Source organism: Macaca nemestrina, chromosome 1 (genome assembly GCF_043159975.1).
Source record: "Macaca nemestrina isolate mMacNem1 chromosome 1, mMacNem.hap1, whole genome shotgun sequence".
Taxonomy (NCBI): Eukaryota; Metazoa; Chordata; class Mammalia; order Primates; family Cercopithecidae; genus Macaca; species Macaca nemestrina.
Genome location: NC_092125.1, coordinates 213,527,126 through 213,547,956, shown reverse-complemented (window position 1 = coordinate 213,547,956; position 20,831 = coordinate 213,527,126). Strand labels below are relative to the sequence as shown.

General features: G+C 49.9%; 1 protein-coding gene across 2 annotated transcripts; it reads right to left on the bottom strand.

Annotated features, from left to right (window-relative positions):
• Positions 1-11,447: 11,447 nt before the first annotated feature.
• Positions 11,448-20,498, bottom strand: LOC105483088 (mitochondrial E3 ubiquitin protein ligase 1). Of its 2 annotated transcripts, none has more exons than XM_011743718.3 (4): positions 20,188-20,498; positions 15,175-15,262; positions 14,031-14,151; positions 11,448-13,401 (listed from the first exon to the last, which is right to left on the bottom strand). In XM_011743718.3, the coding sequence occupies exons 1-4, from the start codon at positions 20,305-20,307 to the stop codon at positions 12,672-12,674; spliced, it is 1,059 nt and encodes a 352-aa protein (XP_011742020.1). In that variant the 5' UTR covers positions 20,308-20,498; the 3' UTR covers positions 11,448-12,671. The 2 variants fall into 2 exon arrangements, with proteins under 2 accessions (XP_011742020.1, XP_011742021.1); XM_011743719.3 differs by lacking the exon at positions 20,188-20,498 and adding an exon at positions 19,900-20,181.
• Between the last annotated feature and the right edge of the window lie 333 nt (positions 20,499-20,831).

Below are 20,831 nucleotides of genomic sequence, written 5' to 3'. Positions count from 1 at the left end.
CCTCAGGTCCCCAGACTGACCTTGTTCCTCTCCACAAGCCACCTGGCTCATTCATTAGGGCTTTCCCGAGTGACTGCTTTGAGGTTAGCGCCAAGGCGAAGTGTTAAGAGAGAAAACAAGAGCATAACAAGCAGGATGATAAAGTTCCAAGAAGCGCTGACATTTGTCTCCTGCTTTCTTATTTTCCCCCAAAGCATTTTCACATCTATTATTGACCTTGCTTCTCAAAATAAATACCTTTTGAGGTAGAAAGAGGAGACGTTGCATCCCTGTTTAACTGACATAGCAGAAAGAGGATAAGTGACTTGCCCAAGGTCACAGCCTAGCGATAGAGCCAGGAGAAGCCACTGTGGCCAGCCCTGATTCCGTAGGGGACTCCCTGCAGTGCAGGGCTGGGACCACCCCATTCATCTCACATCCACCTGGCTCCTTCCTTGCTGCTGAGAAGCACAAAGCAATTTACACGCGGAGCACCTAGGACAGTCCCACTGCACAGAAGGTAAGCAGAACGACTTAGTGAGGGCTGACGAATCCCTGCGCGCACAGCAAGTGAGAGCAAGAAGAGAAGTCCCTTTTCCACCCCATCTGTTTTTATGTTTACCTTGCCTTGTTCCAAATAAGGTTAAAGGTGACAGCATCCCACTTTCCCAACTCAGTACCCACCCCCTTCAGGAAGCACACGCGCCTCCCAGCACATGGCACTTGACAGCTTGAAAAGCATCTCCATGACTATTCGCTCATTAATTGGCCAGCTTCGGAAGCCAAGAGGCTGGCTCTGAACCAGAGGCCCAGAGCTGTGTTGAAGAGGCCAGACCCAGGTGACGGAACCTAATGAGGCAGGAATGAAGACTTCTCTCCCCACCTCCCCACAAGGAAGCCTGACAGTACATGGTCTGGGGCAGTAGTCTAGGATGAAGAGCCCACTGAGGCAGTCAAGTTCAAAGCCCTGGTTGGGCGCGGTGGCTCACGCCTATAATCCCTCCTACTTTGGGAGGCTGAGGCAGTCGGATTGCTTGAGTCTAGGAGTTCAAGACCAGCCTGGGCAACATAGCAAGACCCTCATCTCTACAAAAAATTTAAAAATGAATGGACATGGTGGGGCACGCTTGTGGTCCCACCTACTTGGAAGGCTGATCGGGGAGGATTGTTTGAGCCAGGGATGTTGAGGCTGCAGTGAGCCATGATTGCACCACTGCATCCCAGCATGGGCAACACAGTGAGATGCCATCTCAAAAAAAAAAAAAAAAAAGTTCAAAGCCCTGCTCTGTCATTTCCTAGGTCTGTAATCCTTTCACTCTCGTGCCTAAGTTTTTTCATCTGTCAAATGGGCATAAAAATCATTATTACTTGGTGGTTATTGGGGGAAAGAGAGCATACACACACCACGCCTAGCAGAGTCCGTCCTCAATAAAGGTGGTTGTTATTATTTGCTATGGGCTCTCTTTGTGGCTTTGAAAAAGCTGCCTCTGACTCTACATCACCCAATGGGAAACCTGGAGAAGATCACATCTTTTCAGTGGCAAAACCAGTTTTCCCAAATCCAAAGTAGATAAAACCTGATTGAAGCAAAGGGCGGGGGGTGTCCCAGGGCCTTACTCCAACCTCCCCCTGAAACTTCATCTGAAACTCCTTCACCAAATCCCGGGACTCTAGAAATAAGAACCACAGGACCAGGCCATTTCCATGGGGCCTTTCAGCACAGACATTCCAGGATTGAAAATACGTATTTGATAGTCCAGACTGGGCACCAAGCCCCACACTCAAGCAGGTGGGATAAGAAAGGGGAAGGTCAGCCCCAGCAGCACCCAGCACAGAAGAGAGGCTCAGCACACATCAGTCTCCCCTTGATCTAATCTTCTCCCTCCAATCCAGACAGGGAAACTGAAGCACAGGCAGCGACATCAGACAGTGATGACAAGACGTAGGGAAGAACATGGCTGTGGTACAGCCCAGTCCAGGCCTCTGTGCCTGCCTTCTGGGGTCCGTTCCTTCACCTGGGCATTGGATAGCAGGCCAAGCCCAGGCTCCTGTGGAGAAGGGGTGCTGGGAATGCTGAGGTTTGCCAGGGTCGGCTCAGACCCTAGACAGTCAGGAAGAGAGGCCAGGGGACAATGCCCTGTCAATAGCCAGCTGGTCACCTCGGGAGAGGTTAAGTGACCACCCAGCAGGGAATCACCACTCTGAGCCAGAGTTGGATAAAAACCCAAGTCCCCACTAACCCTCTCAGCTCAGTGACTGGAACCTGGGTTGCAGCAACTTCCCTTCCCTACCCTCCTTGAAAGGCAGGGCCTCTGCCCCCATCCCCGCCTCGTGACCACACACACACACGCACACATGCACGGTGAGAGACAAGCACACGGACTGACTGGAGGTGGCTTAGATCCAGAATCAAGGAATGTTAAGAGAAGAATTCATTCACTCAGCAAACACTTGTTGAGGACTTCTGTGGCAGACACAACCCTGTCCCCAGTACAACTCAAAGGGTGTTAACTTATTTGTCTGTCTAATCACTAAGACCCCTTCTCCAAATAATATCTTACAAGGAAATTCAGTAGATGAAACTTAGACAAAGGGTAAGCTGATGGGGTCACAGGGGTCGGAACTCCACCTTCTGGGCCCTCCATCCCCCAGCTGGTCTCCAACAGTCTCCAAAGGGCACCCAAAGCCCTGCCAGGCTCGGTGTGAAACCACCCCTAGAGCTGATCTAGTCTAACTCCTCACATGACAGCTGGGGAAACTGAGGCCCAGCCAGGGAACGGGAAAACACAGGTTTCCCCACTACATTTCACATTCCTGCCACCCTGACATGACATGTGTCACACTTGGAGTCACAAAAGGGAGGGAAATTCCAGCAATGAGCGATCAGTCACAAAATAAAAGCTCATTTTTTCTGACAATGAAGTTTGGGGTGTTTCTTTAAAATAAAATACAAAGATCACAGGGTCATTGTTTAAAGTTTTTATTGCACCAACAACCCACAGAATGAGAGTCTCATGGGCTCTTCAGGAAATTGTAAAATACCACGAGGAGAGCTTGGAGGGGTTTAGGAGCCAAGCCTCACCAGGGCATGGGAGGAGGTAGGCCACCCAGGTGCCCGATCCTGCCCCCTGCCTGTCCGCCCCCCCACCCCCATCCCCATCATTCCATGTCAGCAGTGCGTGAGGACTGGGTGAGGACCAAGGGCGTGGGGCCGGGCAGGGGACTCTGGGCTTGGAGCTCTGAGGGAGAAATTCTGTCTGAAACTCCCAGCCCAGACCAAGCTGGTGGGAGGTGCTGGGGCTCCAGGCGCCCTGGAAAACTCTCGCTGCCTCTCAAGCCAGGACAGGGAGGACAGAACAGCAGACAGACCTGGCACAATCAGACTTTTACAACCACAGGAGAGTATATCCTCAAGACCCTGGGGTGCAGGCAAGGGCAGGTACGACTTTAGCCCCAATGGACAGATGGTGAAACTGAGGCTCAGGAGGTTGGAAACATGGCCTGGCTCCAAAGTCCAGGCTCTGAAAACGTCAGATGGCCTACCAGGTTTCTCCTGCCCAGGGGTCCCAAGAGGCTAGAAGTCCCCCTAACTAAGCAGCCCCTGACTTCAGCAGAGCAACGAACTGAGCCAAACTGTGGCTACTAAAGGGGGCTAAGGAGGAGCTGACCTCACCCCAGTTCAGAAGGGGCAGCCACTGCCCTCTGATCCCAAATTCAGTACCCACTCCCAGTCATTACTGAGAGCTTGCCATAGAAGGTAGCTTGTGACTGTCACATCCATACCACGAAGGAGGGGCTTCGAGGCCAGAAAAGTTCACAGATTAGTCCAAAACCACACAACCAATGGAAGGCAGCAGGTTGGACGCCAGAGGCCAGGCTCGCCACTGTTGGATGGTACTGCCTCCCTGAGCAGGCCTGGGGCCAGGAAAGCCGGGCAAACCTCTTCCAGTCTCTACACCTCAGCCTAGCCACAGAAACAGAGTGGGCGTAGATTAGAGTCCAAAGCTCTCACAGGCTGAGGACCCCTTTGGGAATCTGATGAAAGACACAATTCTCTTTCCCAGAGGCAGAACATTGCGTAAACAATTTCCAGGGGATTTGCTGAACCTCAAAGACCCCTCCATGAAAAAGTCAGGGCTGGATCCTCAAGTGGCATTACAGGATCCCCCACCCGTGTTCTGTGATGACAGAAGAGCTTTAACTCCTTCAGCTAAGAGGAGCCAGGACTGACTGAGGAGGTCCCCAGATCTGGGTCAGACTTGTGACGGCTCCATTCTGATCAGAGGGATGCAGCCCCTCACTGCTGAGCCCAGGATCCCACCGAGAAGCCTGGCTGTGCAGGTCTCTGGACCCTCAGTTCCCAAGCACTGCATTCAGGCACTTTTGCACTCGATGGACATGAGGTATTTAATGTCCATGATAGCCCTGTAAAGTGGGCAGGGCGCAGCAGGGATACTTTCCCACTGTGTGGTGGGAAAAGTGAGCCCCACATAATGAAGATGAGCTGCTCAACTGCAGACAGAGTCACCAGCACTGAGACCAGGTCTCCCAAGAACCAATGCAGCACCTTGCTCACTGAATCCCAGGAAAAGCCTGTTAAATGAGGGTAGACGCAGAAGCCTGGGTTCCATCCCAGCTCCACCCCCTCCAACCTGTGTGGTCTTGAGGTAGTTACTCCACTCTGAGCCAGAATGCCTCTGTGCCATAAAACGAGGGGGACAAGATCCGCCTCAAAGGGAGATTGTGTGGCTCAAATGAGGCATTAAGGTGAGAGCAAGGGACAGCTCCAGCAGTGAGTCCCACGGCCCAGAGCCTCCTACAGCCTTCAGGGGAGGAGAAAAAGGTCTCTTCTTCCTAGGAAGCGACTTCCCATGTAATAGGGAAAATAGGATACTACAGAGCCACCGATGCGTGGTCACAGAGGCCCTCCCCATCCAGCCCTGTCAGACCCTGGGCTGGACATGGCAGAGGACAATCTGATCGGGGAGGCAGGTGCTAGGGAGAGGTGAAAACGAGACTCACAGAAAGTGGCAGAAAAAGAATCCAAGAAACTAAAAACAACCTCAGAGAAGCAGACAGGTCCCCACACAGAGGAAGAAACTCTTCCACAGGCTCAGAGGCAGGAGATAAACTGGGCAGACAAGAAGCAGAACTTCCAAGTAAAGTAGAGGACAGAGGAAGAGAGGAAGCAGAAGATGGGGAAGTGAGGAGGCAGAGAGAAGCCGGAAGCACAGGAGAAAGGACGAGGCAGTGAGGAGAGCTGGCCAGGCTGGAGAAGCAGAATTTCTCCACGGAGGAAAATCTTCTGGGGAGAAAAATCAAAATCTGTGCCATACAATTTTTTTTCAAGCATCCTCTCCCAGTGTGAAGTCATTTGCATATTTTAAGAACATGCAGTGCATTATGCATATCTCGTTTTTGTTTAAAGAAATTATGGTTAGTATATTTAAAGATGTGAATGCCTGGGCAATTACAGAGGGAGAAATGTGGGATTTTTGGTCCCCCCTGAATTTTCTGGGTTTCTCAAAACTTTCACATCTGCAGCCAGCTCCCTGAAACTGAAGAGACTGCTTCGCCCTATCCAGGCTGTTCCCAGTTGGCCCTGGGATCAGGAGGCCAGCGTCCTCCTCAGATTCTGCTGACTTCCAAGGCCTGTTCCCCACCCCTTGGGGAAGGGAAAATTGCACAGGCCTTTGGAAGCACAACCTCAGTTTGTCCTCCAAGTCCTCCTCGACCATAGAGACATAGCGCCACCTGGAGGGCATTATGGAGACTGCAGCATTAGGAGGGGCTGGGGAAGGAAGGAAATGAGGAAATGAAGATGAGCGATTTGTTGCAAGCACGTGTGGAGCACAGCCCAATAACTAGGAATGCAGGAATCACCTTTAATAGCTAGGGAAGACCGTGAGGGGATGGAAGCCTGCAATTATGGTCATCTGGACATTAGCATTAGTATCACCTCGTTTGTACCCCCCCAGGCCTAGGGAGCATTCAGGTTACAGATGCAAGGTGCCTGGCCCACTAAGTGCTTAATAAATGTTGAGTTCGGCTGTGTCCCCCCAGAGTCACGGCCCAATGGCGGCAGCAGCAGCATGTGGTCACAAAATGTGGATGTGAGGTCCCTAATGAGGAGCAATGGCTCCAGCAGGGACTAAGGGTTAAGAGCGGGAGATGAGGGTACTCACCCAGACCGGCTCAGCGCCCTCTGCCCCACACCAGTGGCACTGGCTCAGCCTCACGTGCTCCAGTCTCAGGGAAGGGAAATGCCAAGTCCCTTGCTGGCATCTGGAAAACAATAAGGCAGCTGCAGGGGAAGTGACTAATGAGCACTTCAGGGAGCAATTCAGGACAGCACACATGGAAACTGATCTCATTCAAAATTGATCAGTTAACACTATCTAATTAGACAGAAAATGTGCTGAGCACCCGGCTTTCTGGGAGCACGGTCTGGAGGCTGTGGCACCCAGCTAGCCTGTAGAGGAACCACATCTCATCTCTCAGACCAGCCCCAGGACTGCCCTCCCTAGTCCCTCACCCATGCTGCATCTCATAGACAAGCAAAATAGAGCTGAACAGAGGAGAGCTTCTAATCCAGCTTGCTCCTTTCATAGACAGGACTAAGGCCCAGAGAGGTTAAATCACTTGATCAAGATCACACAGCAATGGAGCAGAACCAGAGAGAAAGCCAGACTTTGGGCTCCCAGTCAAGACCATTTATCTCTATCCGGTGACACTGCCCTGACTTTCCTGGGTGGAGTCCTCAAAGCTCTGGACAGGTCACTGGACATAGCATTCTTCCTGTACAATTCATCCATCCTGGCTCCCAGGTCCTAAAAGGGGGGCTGTCCTCACTCCTTACAATCACCACTTTCATCTATGGTCCAAAACCCAGCTCCTCTAGGCAGTCTTCCAGGATTGTTTCGCCCACACCTACTATTTCATTCATGGGTTGACTCATTCATTCCATGTACACTCTGTAGTTAAGAACTTGGGCTCTGGAGTCAGACTGCCTGGGTTTAAGTCCCGTCCCTCTTGTGCACTTGGGCAAGACACTTGACCTCTCTGGGCCTGTTTCCTTTTGTTTAAGAATAATACAATCACATTCGTCCATACCTCTCAAGTGAGGACCGGAAGGGTTCATTTTGTACTGCACTTCTCAGGGTACCTAGCAAATAGTGAGCCCTGATGTGAGTTCTAATTAGTCTGCACTGACAACCCAGAATTTGTGGAAAAGGAAAAGAAATGAGACAGTCCCAGCCATATTGTCCATGTCTTGGGCGAACAGCAGGAATCGAGATTTGAGACTCTTATTATGGAATCTCAGAGGAGGAATACCTAACCCAGCCTAGGTGGGGAGGGACAGGGAAGATTTTCCCTGGAGGACACCCCTAAAGCTGAGTGTTAAAGGGTGAATCCGTGTTAGCAAGGTGAAGAAAGGACCAGCATTCCAGAGACAGGAATTCATGTGAGCAAAGACAGACAACGGCATGGCATGGGGTTCTGTTTTTGTTTTTCGTTGTTTTTTGGAGTTGGGGTCTCACTCTGTTGCCCAGGCTGGAGTGCTGTGGCGTGATCACAGCTCACTGCAGCCTCAATCTCCTGGGCTCAAGCCATCCTCCCACCTCAGTCTCCTGAGTGGCTGGGACTACAGGTGTGCACCACCATGGTCAGCTTTTTTAGTTTTTATTTTTTGTAGAGAAAGTGTCCTGCTATGTTGTCCAGGCTCGTCTCAAATTCTAATTCCTGGCCTCAAGTGATCCTCCTGCCTTGGCCTCCCAAAGTGCTGGGATTACAGGCATGAGCCACTGCCTGGCCAGCATGGCATGTTTAAGGAAACTCAACAGTTCAGTGTTGTTGGAGTCACAAGGAGGAGATTGAAAGGGACGCGGACAACCGTGGGGAGGTGGCCAGGGACGGGGTCATGCAGGGCTTCTCAGGCCGTGGAAGAGCCAGGACACGATGTTGCAGGTGGCAGAGACCCTGGAGGCGAACTTGAAGCAGAGGCAGGACGTGGCGAGGTTGGTGGTTTAAACAGATCATCCTCGACTCTGTGCGGTATGTTTTCTCTGCTTCCCTTCAGCAGTGATACCAGCCTTGATTGGTTGATCTCTAATGGTCACAGAATGTGCTCTAACCAGGCCTGTCACAAAGGCTCCTTTCAAGTCCTATATTCTGTGAACCACAAATGTTCCCAACAACTGAGTCACCATACCTGTTGATATGGTTTGGATCTGAGTCGCCATACCTGCTGATATGGTTTCGATCTCATGTCGAACTGTAATCCCCAGTGTCAGAGGTGGGGCCTGGTATGAGGTGATGGGATAGTCGGGGCAAAGTTCTCATGAATGGGTTAGCACCACCCCCTCAGTGCTGTTCTCATGATAGTGAGTGATGTGAGAGCTGGTTGTTTAAGAGTATAGCATCTCCCTCCACTTCCTCCTGCTCTGGCCATACGAAGTGCTTCTACCCCTTGCCTTCTGCCACGACTGAAAGCTCCCTGAGGCCTCCCCAGAAGCGGTGGAGCAGCTGCTATGCTTCCCGTACAGCCTGCGGAACCGTGAACCAATTAAAGCTCTTTTCTCTATGAATTACCCAGTCTCAGGTATTTCTTTTTTTTTTTTTTTTTTTTTTGAGACGGAGTCTCACGCTGTTGCCCAGGCTGGAGTGCAGTGGCGCGATCTCGGCTCACTGCAAGCTCCGCCTCCCGGGTTCCCGCCATTCTCCTGCCTCAGCCTCCTGAGTAGCTGGGACTACAGGCGCCCGCCACCGCGCCCGGCTAATTTTTTGTATTTTTAGTAGAGACGGGGTTTCACTGTGGTCTCGATCTCCTGACCTTGTGATCCGCCCGCCTCGGCCTCCCAAAGTGCTGGGATTACAGGCTTGAGCCACCGCGCCCGGCCTAGTCTCAGGTATTTCTTTCTAGCAGTGTGAGAAGGGAGTAATACACCTGTCAAACAGGGTTTACTCCTGTTCAGTTACGATCCTTTGAAACAACTCTGAGCCCTTTGCGGGCAGGGACTGTCTTAATCATCTTGTATTTCCAGGCACAAAATACACATTCAGCAAATGTTTGTTGGGTGAATAAATGCCCATCCATGAGCGGGCCACGGTGAGGCATGCCTGTAATCCCAGCACTTTGAGAGGCTGAGGCGGGCAGATCACAAGGTCAGGAGTTCGAGACCAGCTGACTAACATGGTGAAACCCCGTCTCTACTAAACACAAAAAATTAGCCAGGCACGGTGGTGCATGCCTGTAATCCCAGCTACTTGGGAAGCTGAGGCAGGAGAATTGCTTGAACCCGGGAGGTGGAGGTTGCAGTGAGCAGAGATCATGCCATTGCACTCCACCCTGGGCAACAAGAGTGAAACTCCATGTCAAAAAATAAATGCCCATCCATAATACCAACTTTGAGCATTCCAGAGGCCCTGTGGGACCATCAGCATCCATCCCCCAACTGGAGTTGTCATGGCCTACGATCAGGGCTGCAGAGGGTGTCAGAGAGTGGCTAGTTTGTCATGTTATTGTTTGCTTTTTAATTTTCCCACAGGTTGTTCCTTTTTAGATTTTCCATTAGAATTCTGAATGAATTTGGATTCCAAAGACTGCCTTCCAGCCCCATCCACTAGATCCGCTGGGGATGTGATTGGTTCTTCCCGAGGTGCTGCTCGGCTTGTAAAATGCTGTGTATTTATGATAACACTCAGTTGTCTCATGGACAACTTCTCTTTTTAGCCTCCTAGGCCTCATGTGATAAAAAGCAAAGATTGCAGGTTTTAGAGTCAGATTGTGGTAGCCTTGAACAAATCACACAACCTGTAAAAGGGTGATGTAGCCTCCCCTGCTGGTTTGCTATATTAGAAACAATACCTGTGAAGAGCCCGACATTGCTGGGCTTGTGATTACGTGTGGATGCAGCAAACTGTAACCCCACTGAGCCCCACTAATTGGAGGTAACAATATCCACTGCATAGGGCCACATTAATGCAAATGAAGTGCCTGGCACAGACAGTCAGAACGCCAGCAGCAATTATTCAAGATTCCTGCCCGATACTGGCTGCCTGGGAGTAAAGAGACTGAGCACAGGGCTGATGTAGGGGACACTCAAAATTCACCATCATCCCATGGTCAGTGTAGAACTGACCTCCTGCTTCCCCTTTTCCCTGTCATCCTTCCTGCCAGCCTTGGTTCCACACATCCATTTAGGACCCATGCAACTCTCCTGGAGATCAGGCTCCTCAAATAGGTGGGAACGGCCAATGATAGCTGAAGTAGAGTATGGGACAGTTTCAGTCCCCAGCAGGCCAGGACCAAGCAGGGCCCTCGCACCCAGGGGGTCCAGGCACAAGCCAGCTTCCCGAGGCAGGGGCTGTGTGCCGGTCCTGGGTCTCCCACGACAGGGAGCTCAGTTGGGAAGCTCAGTGGGGAAGAACACTCGGGATGAAGAACTGGAGTCTGTCCAACATTGAGGTAGGCTGGGGAAAGTAGCCTGCCTGCTCCTTTTTAATGTCTTTGATCACATTTACCCACGAAAGCTATGCCAAGGGCTGAACTCAGACAGCTTACCATGCAAATCCCCCTGGGCCAGTTCATTCACCTTCCATTACAGGCTAAGTGCCAGAAGGACGATGAAAAGGGGACGGAGACTTTCAAGGTGCACAAAGAGGCCATTCCCGTCAGGGGCCTTTCACCCTGCCCCGCCCTCCAGCACCTTGTGTAAAACCAGGGTCTTCGTACTTCACTGGACGGACTCAATATTGGCAAGTGGATTCTTACCCCAACTTTCACCTGCTGCTCTAGTGTGGCCACCAGTTCGCCTCTATGGACTTGGGGAACACGTCTCTTGTGAGTGTTCCTGTTAGCACTGAGGAATTTACTGGCCGCACATTTAGTGAGCAGGAAGATGAGGACTTTAGAAACAGCTTGGGGTTTAAATTCAGACCCGTGACTTGCTATATCTGTGCCCTCAGCCCAGTGAACGTACCCTCTCCAGGCCTCCTTCCTCTCCCGTACAGCAGACACACCAGGACTCGGCCTGCAGGGGTTTTGTGAGGATGCACTCACTCTGAAATGAGTGTGAAACAGCACGCAGCACAGGACCTCGTGCACAGCGGTATTGCTAAATGCTCATGTCCTCTCTGCTGTCCCCCAGTGCCCCATCTCCATCCCATTCTCCCAGCAGGTGAAATCTCACTGCCCTGGTTTGTAGCCTGTTGGGACAGACTTCAAAGACGGTCAGCAAGTCCAGCTATAACCTGCGGGCGGGCTGTCCAGATTCCTCCCTGGGGGCAGGCATCCCTGCCTCCGCATCACACCATCTGGGGGAGGCCCAAACCACTACAGCCAAGGAACAGGGCACAGAGGCCTCAAACTCCCCACCTTTCTCTCCACTGCGGCGGGGATTCAATCCCATCCTGAGAACGCTTAGGCTTAGCCATTTAACTCTTTTTAACAAGCAACAGGCTAGCACTTGGTTGCAACATGTTTAATTTGTGCTGTTCACACTGGACACTGCATCGTACTAGTGTCGGCCCCTGACGGCACCCCTTCCTCACCTGCACAAAGGAGGACGAGATATGAATATTCAAAGGCAGAAAAGGGCTATAAAAAAAAGCTGTGTATGTGACCTCCGACTACTCAAGGCAGGGGAAGACAGCCCCATTGGTCTCGCACTCAAAGGCTCACCAAGGACAGGTGAGGGGCAAATGGTAATACAGGGAGGGGGTAACAAAAGGAGAAGCAACATGAGTACACCAAGATGTCAACACTGCGACAGGCTGGATGAGGGAGCCCTGAAAGGCCGTATGCTCAGGGTGCCAGCCGGCTGCTTTTCCTTGTGACAGCCTTGCAAGGAAGCTGTGAGGCCAGGACACTAGGCCAGCAGCATCCACACTGTGTCCTTCGGGAGGCGAAGCCTCTGCGCCTCATTCTCCAGGAGGGAAAACCAGGGACCACCCCTGAGCTTTCCCAAGTGGTAGCAGTTCAAATCAGGGCCAGCGGCGAAACCAGGAGGGCTGCCTGACCAACTGCCCTTCACGCGATCTCTCTCCAATCTGTTGCCCAGGGCCCCAACCATTTGGGCAGAAGCAGATGTGCTGACTTCACTTTCTTTTGTCCTCTACACACATGTGCAGGCGTTTAAGAGGCAAGCCGGTGAGGGAAAAGGAACACAAGTTGACCGCCCAGCCTGACAATTCTGAAGAAAGACTATTTCCCGGGGCATGAGGAAAAAGAAGAAAAGCTGCGGCAGAACCTCTTTGGAGGCAGCATCCAAGGCATCCGTTGTACTCAGGGCCCAGCCTTTCCTCCCCTCTGACTGAGTCCTCCACCAAGTCCACAGCAAGCAACAATTCACCAGAAAAAAAACAGAAGACACAGGAACAGAAGGGCTGCTGATCACTGACTTTGGTGCCTAAGCGATGAGGCGTTTTCAGTCACACTCGCACGGATCTGGCTCCTGGGAGGAGACGCCACGGCAGCCTCCCAGGGCGAGGCTCTGATTCTCAGGCCCCACGTGGACAGGGTCCCCATTCAGGCGGGAAAGGCAGCATCTTGCCACTGGAGGCGTGGGTCCCTCAATCATACCTGGAGGTGACAGCTACCCCCGCCACTGCTCCTTCAAAGGCCTTCAGATAAAAATCCCTGAAAAGGGGGCAGGGGAGCTACCATGCCAAGCTGTGCAGCTTCCAAACCATTAGCTGTTGTACAGGGGGATCACCCGGGTGATCGCCTGTCTGCAGATAGGGCACTTCTTGGGCTCTGGCAAGGCGCGGTAGCACTCGGTGCAGGAACAAACGTGCCCACACTCCAGAAAGACGCAGGACTTGAAGCTGCTCAGACACACGACACAGGCGCTCTTCAGACTCTCCCTGTCCTCGGGCTTGGCCCGGCTCAGCAGCTGGGCCTCATGCTCCTGGAACTCCTCCTGCATCTGCTTGAGGCGCAGACGCTCCTGCCGCTGCAGATACTGCTTCCGGAGGATGAAGAAGAGGGTGGCACATGTGGCAAAGCCAAAAACCAGCGCCAACACCTTCCAGAGCCTGACGCTCGACTCTTGCCTCTGCAGCAGGCTGTCGAAGTCCTGGCTGCTTAGATAGTACTGCATGCCTTGTTTGGGCGGCTGCAGGCGGACAGAGTTGTTGTCCAGGACCAGTTCGCCAACCCCCGTGAGGGTGGCCCCCACCTTCAGCATCTCCTCGGTCTCCTGGATGCCTTTGGGCCGCTCACCGCTGATGTAGTGGCCAATGACATCGGTGAAGGACTGAATCGAGGGGTGGAACTTCTCATACACAGTCTCTAGGCCCAGATCCACTGAGTCCAGGGGCTTCAGCACTCGCACGGCCACATCCACACCATCCTCGTGGGGCACCAGGTCAAAGGGCACTGTGTTGGTCCTCTGATGAATGATCTTTGAGCAATCATTCCTAGAAGAATAAGAGAACTAAAGATACAGGGTAGCAAACAGCAAACACCCAGGCAGAGCTGGAGATCAACTAAATGCAGAAGACAGCATAGAGTCTGAAGTAACCAGAAGAAGACAGTAAGATCACTATCTACAGGTGCCTCCTAACAAGGAGGCTCCATTTTTAGGTCCTGGGGCGATCTCAGTGGGCAACAAACACCGCCACAGACTACGGAAACCATTCATTTCCCTTTCCACTGTAAAACAAACATCTAAAACAGAACCCACTAGGACCAGCTGGAAAACTGGTATTTCATGTGATGGCACAAAAGCATTTTAGGAAATACTGAAATCACTGATTCAGTGGTTCTCAAACTTCAGTGTAACTAACAACAGATTCCAGGTGCCTGATCCTGGAAATTCTGGTTGGCTAAGTCTGGAAGGGAGCCCAGAAATCTGCATTTCAACAAGATGCCTAGGTGATTCTGATGTAGGAGGCCCACAGGCTACGCACAAGAATATGACCTGCATTAAGAGACTGGTCTTCAACCTCTCTCAGGAGAAGCTGAAGACAACGCAACAGCACCCAGGACCCCGGCATTTGAATAGACCAACTATAAGGGTTTTGGCCAGTGGAGAAGTGATACATACCAAAGGTGGGTGGTTCGATTCCACACCATCTTGTGCTCCTGAAGTGTCAGGCGCTGAATTACCCCCTTGCAGTTTTCCACAAACTGGCTGTTAAGCGTTTCTTTAACAGACCGTACAGCTCCTAAGTGGACACAAATTCTATTATTTCTAAAGAATTTTTCTGCCCTCTCCTTTCAGATAGTTTAAAATGTGTTTTCTGGTCTGGCACAGTAGTTCACAACTATAATCCCAACACTTTGGGAAGCCAAGGCAGAAGGATCACTTGGGGCCACGAGTTTGAGACCAGCCTGGTCAACACAGTGAGATTCCATCTTTACAAAAAATTAAAGTTAGCAGGGCATATGCCTGTAGTCCCAGGTACTTGGGAGGCTGAGGCAGGAGAATCACTTGAGCTCAGGAGTTTGAGGCTGCAGTGAGCTATGATCACACCACCATACTACAGCTACCTGGGTGACAGAGTCAAGACTCTATTTGAAACGGAGCCTCACTCTGTCACCCAGGCTGGAGTGCAGTGGCACAATCTTGGCTCACTGCAACCGCCCCCCGGGTTCAAGTGATTCTCCTGCCTCACCTCCCAAGTAGCTGGGATTACAGGTATGTGCCATGACACCACATCCAGTTGATTTTTGTATTTTTAGTAGAGATGGGGTTTCACCATGTTGGCCAGGATGGTCTCAAACTCCTGAGCTCAAGTGATCAGCCCACCTCAGCTTCCCAAAGTGCTGGGATTACAGGCGTGAGCTACCACAACTGGCCTCAAAAAAAAAATTTTTTTTAATTTAAAAAATGTTAAAAATTAAATGTTTTCAGTTGACTTTTGCTAATTAATCAAAACAATGACATTCTGATCACCGTAAGTCACATTTTAGAAGCACTCTCCCAAGCACTTTGCATGGATCACATAATTTGTCTTATAACAACCCTATAAAGGTTAAGTATTATTTTCGAGATCAGGCAACAGTGGTTCAGGGAGGTCTGGTAATCTTCGCGATCACAAAGCAATAACCCACGTCTTTCTGACCCCAAAGTATGTTCTGGACCATGGACCCAACACCACAAAAGGCACTTAACATGAGCCAAGATGATCTTTATCAATCTTTTGGAAAAAGGAAGTTGTTTTCCATTGCCCTATAAGCAAACATACCTTCTATAACAGCATAAGGCACACATTTTCCTGGAGCTTCTGAAAGAATACTCTTTAAATCTTCACCCAAGTGAACTTTTTTAGCTCCCTAAATACAAAAAAAAAATTAAATAAATTGGCCATTGAACACTGACACGCTCAGTCAAACTTACAGGCAAAAAAAGAAAAAGATTCTATTTTTTTCATGTCAAGAGAATACGGAAATTGGACAGGAAGGTGACTACAGAGAATCAGATTTCAAAGCTGTGTACATCAACAGGAACGGAGCCATGCCTGTGCCCTCTTCCATCACTGCAGAATGCGGGTGCCACACACATTCTTTTTCCAGTTAACCAAAACCTACACTCCTTTTCATGTTAAGACTTTTTAGTGAAAACATAAAAGGTACTAGTCAATTTACATACCAGAGACTGATCATCATTCAATCTCTTCTTGACAACACAGAGCTATGGTCCAAAGGATTCAGGTATAAAGTACCTAACCTACTGCCTAGTGCATGGCAGTGGTCTGAGAACTGGTAGGTGTTGTTATTAACATTACCACATCTTTACGAACCAATGCCCTGCATTGTGTGTTATTAAAAAAACAAAGCAGGGGGGTTGCCTTTGCTTCCACAGGGCAAGACTGTTAACTGGTGCCAAATGCCATTTTACATTTATTTATTTATTTATTTATTTATTTATTTATTTATTTTTGAGCTGGGGTCTCACTGTTATACCCAGGCTGGAGTATAGTAGTGCAATCATGGCTCACTGCAGCCTCAACCTCCCAGGTTCAAGTGATCCTCCCACCTCAGGTCCCCAAGTTGCTGAGACCACAGGCATGCACCACCACACCTGGCTAATTTTTTTATTTTGCAGAGACAGAGTCTCCCAATGTTGCCTAGGCTGGTCTTGAGCTCCTGGGCTCAAGTGATCCTCCTCCCTTGGCCTCCCAAAGTGCTAGGATTACAGGTGTGAGCCACTGCACCCAGTCTGTTCTACTTTTTGCCTTTTTCACGGTCATAATTAAATGAGCACGGTTCCTTCTGCTGCTGTCTTCCTCTAACAATCCCTAATTCTCCTCTGCCTTCCAACTCAGAGCGTCCAACCCACTGCATTTGGGAAACCAATCCTGTTACTGCTGTTTCAAAAATAAGAGAAAAGGAATAAAACCAACAATTATTTCCTGAGCATCTATGTGCCGGGCACCGTGCTGGGTGTCAGAGATTCAGGGACGAATAAACGACCACCTCTGCTTTCAGGGTATACCCAAAAACAGCTCTTAAGGATGCCAGATTCAGTAACCTCTAAAAATGAGACACCAGATGTATATGAAGGTCACTCGGAGTTTTAGCTACTGCTACACAGTAAATGACAGGAGCAAGGTCAGTCAAAATTTCTTAGCCACTTACACTGTGAAGATCCGAAATGACAGCAATAACAACTAACAATGTACTCATTTATTATCTGTCTCCTTCCACTAGAATGTTAAACCCTAGGAGCGCTTGGACATGGTTTGTCTCGTTCACTGCTATCCCCCTAGTGCTGAGAACTGTGCCTGACACACAGCAAGCATTTAATACATTATTTGATGAATAAATTAATGAATAAATAAGCATTTTAAATATACTGTGTACCAGGCAATATGCTAGGCACTTTAAATGCATAAACCACTTAATGCCCACACCATCCCTTTACAGCAGACATTATTATCACCAATTACAGATAAGGAAACAGGCTCAGAGAGATGAAGTGATTTGCCCAAAGTCAGACAGCTAGCAAAGTATCCATCACAGGATGGCCAATTCGAATTTTAAAGGGGGAAGAGGGAGAATATGATCAGAAAGACCTGGAGTTTAATCAAGCGCCAATGGATCCACTGTGGCTTGGGACAACTTCATTTATCTGAGTCTCAGGTTCCAAAACTGTAAAGGACAGGGAAAATGCAATTTCACAGGATTTTTATGTGGGTTAAATGAACTTTAAGGTGTGAAAGAATCCAGTCCAGGGGCTGGCACACAGGAGGCACGCAATAAATATGCATTCTCCTATGAGAGATATACAGGATAGGACACAAGCCCCACTCTGGAAGTTTTGTCATCTGATCAAGAAAATAGAATCTAGGACGGGCATGGTAGCTCACACCTGTAATCCCAGCACTTTGGGAGTCTAAAGTGGGATGGCTGCTTGAGGCCAGCAGTGCAAAACTAGCATGGGCAACTTGCAAGACCCCATCTCTATGAAAAATAAAAAATTAGCTGGACGTGGTGGTGTGCACCTGTGGTCCTAGCTACTTAGGAGGCTGAGGCAGGAGACTAGCTTGGGCCTGGGAGCTCGAGGCTGCAGTGAGCTATGTTTGTGCCACTGTGCTCCAGCCTGGGCAACACAGTAAGACCATGCCTCAAAAAAAACAGAGCAAAAAAGAAGAAATAAACAAACGACAGGAAGGCAGGCCAAGGAGAAAGAAAAGGAAGGAAAGGAGGGAGAAAGAGAGGAAGGAAATAGAAAATAGAATATAAGATATTAAGAGTCCCAACTCTTTTTCCAGGAAGGGGCTATTTCATCCTCATTTAGGAACTGGTTGGCAAAGGTTGTTGTGTTTTTGGTTTTTGGTTTTTTTTTGAGAAGGAGTCTCGCTCTGTCGCCCAGGTTGGAGTGCAGTGGCACGATCTCGGCTCACTGCAACCTCCGCCTCCCAGGTTCACATTCCTCCCGAGTAGCTGGGACTACAGGCGTCTGCCATCACACCCGGCTAATTTTTTTTTTTTTTTTTTTTTTTTTTTTTTTGTATTTTTAGTAGAGACAGGGTTTCACGTGTTAGGCAGGATGGTCTCGAACTCCTGGCCTTGTGATCCGCCCACCTCAGCCTCCCAAAGCGCTGGGATTACAGGCATGAGCCACCGCGCCCGGCCCGGCAAAGGTTTTACGGTCACCCAAAGATGGGACCTAAAGAGTTCACCGCTTCAAAGAATCCCACTACCAGCCAACTTGAGGCCAAAGTGATCTGGAGTCAGAAAGTGAAGTATCAGTTACACAGAGCTAATCACTTCAGGATTAACTTGATTATTTAATCAGGTGACACACAGGGCAGCTGGAATCTCATTATAATGCCACTGCACAGCAAATCCAATTGTCTCCTAACTTAGCTCTTTCCAGATTCCAAAACTCCCTTCATATCATAGCAGGGATTTCACACATTGGTTTCTTTTTTTTCTGAGATGGAGTCTTGCTCTTGTCACCCAGGCAGGGGGAGTAGCCCGGCCCACCCATTAGTTTCTAAACCCTTACTGAAAACAATCTGATAATGAAGTTAGTCAGGTTTAGGAATCCATCTTTCATATAAACATCAAATTAGGTTAGGCCCTTAGCTCTCATATTGTGAAACTTCAGCCAAAAAGAACCCACAAACATTTACTGAGTATCTTCCACTTGCCAAGTACTGTGTCAGAAGCTAGAGGAAAGAGAATGGATGAATAAGAGCCTGTCTCTGACCTAAAGAGGCCCATCTCTCTGGACCAGTCAGAGAGTCACAATAAAGCAATGCCAATCAGATTAAAATCCTACCCTTGGAATCAAAATACCTAAATTTAAGTTTCAAGCTAACTAGTTGTATGGCCTTTCCTCCCAATCTCAACTTTCTGATTTGCAATGCGGTGGTAACTGCCATTTTATCTACTTCAAAAAATTATTGTGGGCCGGAGGCAGTGGCTCACGCCTGTAATCCCAGCACTTTGGGAGGCTGAGGCAGAGGGATCACCTGAGGTCAGGAGTTGGAGACCAGCTTGGCCAACATGGCAAAATCCCCTCTCTACTAAAAATACAAAAAATAACCGGGCGTGGTGGCAGGCGCCCTTAATCCCAGCTACTCAGGAGGGTGAGGCAGGAGAATCGCTTGAACCCGGGAGGCTGAGGTTGCAGTGAGCCAAGATGGTGCCATTGCACTCCAGCCTGGGCAACAGAGCGAGACTCCATCTGAAGAAAAAAGAAAGAAATGAAAAAATATATATATATTGTGAAGAAAAAAATAAAATCAAGATGAAAATGTGGCTGGGCGCAGTGGCTCACGCCTTTAATCCGAACACTTCGGAGGGCCAAGGCGGGGAGATAACCCGAGGTCAGGAGCTGGAGACCAGTCTGGCCAACACGGTGAAACCCTGTGTCTACTAAAAAAAAAAAAAAAAAAAAAAAAAAAAATTAGCTGCGTGTAGTAATCCCAGCTACTCAGGAGGCTGAAGCAGGAGAATCACTTGAACCCGGGAGGCGGGGACTGCAGTGAGCCCAGATCGCACCACTGCACTCCAGCCTGGGTGACAGAGCAAGACTCTATCTCAAAAAAAAATAAAAATAAAAATAAATGCAAATGTGTTGTGTAAACCGTAAAGCACAGTTCAAAAAAGAGCACATTTAAAAAAAAAAAAAAAAAAAAAAAAAGCTGTAATATAAAAAGGAAGCGTCTGTAAATCAAGGAGTGGAGTGGTTCAGTAAATGGATGTCTGCACTTGCTGTTCCCTCCATCACCCGCTAGATATCCGCATGACTTCCCTCGTCTCTTCCTGGGCTCTGCTCAAATGTCACCTTATTTAAGATAGGAGATCCCCCTTTTTCCAGCATTCCATGTCCTCTCCCCTACCTTACTCTAAAGCATTGCTCACCATCTGTACACTGCCTGATTCACATGTTTGCTGTCTAGCCGTATTGAAAAGGAATTTCCACGAGGGGAGGGACTTTCATCTGTTCTACTCACTGCCTGGCGCATCGCAGGTGTTCAATAAATATTTTTCGAGTAAAGTAATGAAGTCAAAATTCATTCTGAGTCATAAGAGGGACTTGGGAAAAAAGGAGCGGAGCAACCGTCATCCCGAGCCCGAATCCTTCCCCGCGCTCCTCCATTTACTGGCTGCTTGACACCCTTCAGAGGCTGTTTCCTTTTCTGCACAGTTTCCGACGGTGGGGCGGCCAAGGTGAATCGTGGGCTCCCCAGGACCTGGGACAGAGATGACCCGGCTGAGGCCGGGCCGGCTCCAGCACTGACCTTGAGCTCTTGGGAGACCCGGGCCTTCTGCCGGTACACGGAGTACAGGGCGGCGGTGACCACAGAGGTGGTGCCCAGGAGGATGAACTGGCACAGCGAGGGCCGCCCCCCGTTCTCCATGACGGCGCCAAGCCCCGGTGGCCGACTGTGACGCAGAGGATACGCCTGGTGGCCCCCTACTCTCCACCTCCTTCCGACCAGGACCGCACCCCCTGGACAAACCGGACCGAAAACTCGAAATCAGTCGCCCAACGATGACGCACGACGCCGGAACCGGAAGCGGGGGCCAGGGGGTTGTAGAGTGAACCGGAAGGTGGGGTTGCCCGGGTGACAGTCAAGCTGCTGCGGCCTACGATGAGATCCTGTCTCCCTAGCCGGGTGTCGGAGAGCGATTGGGGAGCTGAGCGACCACCCACCGCTCCATGGCCATCCCCTTCGAAACGCGGCGCACTACTAGCCATAACTGACTCGCCCATTGCCCTCGTCTCCGTCCCTCTGGTTTCCTGTGGTTACTGGACTGTTTGATGGGTTATTCCATATCTTCGCCATTAGATTGGCAGGAAATAAAATAATTGTGTATTAAACTCTTATGAGTAGTATACGTTTAAGTTTCAGAGCAAACCCTTAAGACTTGGAATTTATTC

Excerpts from the sequence above, each read along its gene's own strand:
- LOC105483088 (XM_011743718.3), bottom strand. The coding sequence starts at position 20,307 with ATGGAGAACGGGGGGCGGCCCTCGCTGTGCCAGTTCATCCTCCTGGGC. Across the intron at positions 15,263-20,187 it reads GGGTCTCCCAAGAGCTCAAG|GGAGCTAAAAAAGTTCACTT; the intron begins GTCAGTGCTGGA and ends TTTTGTATTTAG. Across the intron at positions 13,402-14,030 it reads AATCGAACCACCCACCTTTG|GAATGATTGCTCAAAGATCA; the intron begins GTATGTATCACT and ends TTATTCTTCTAG.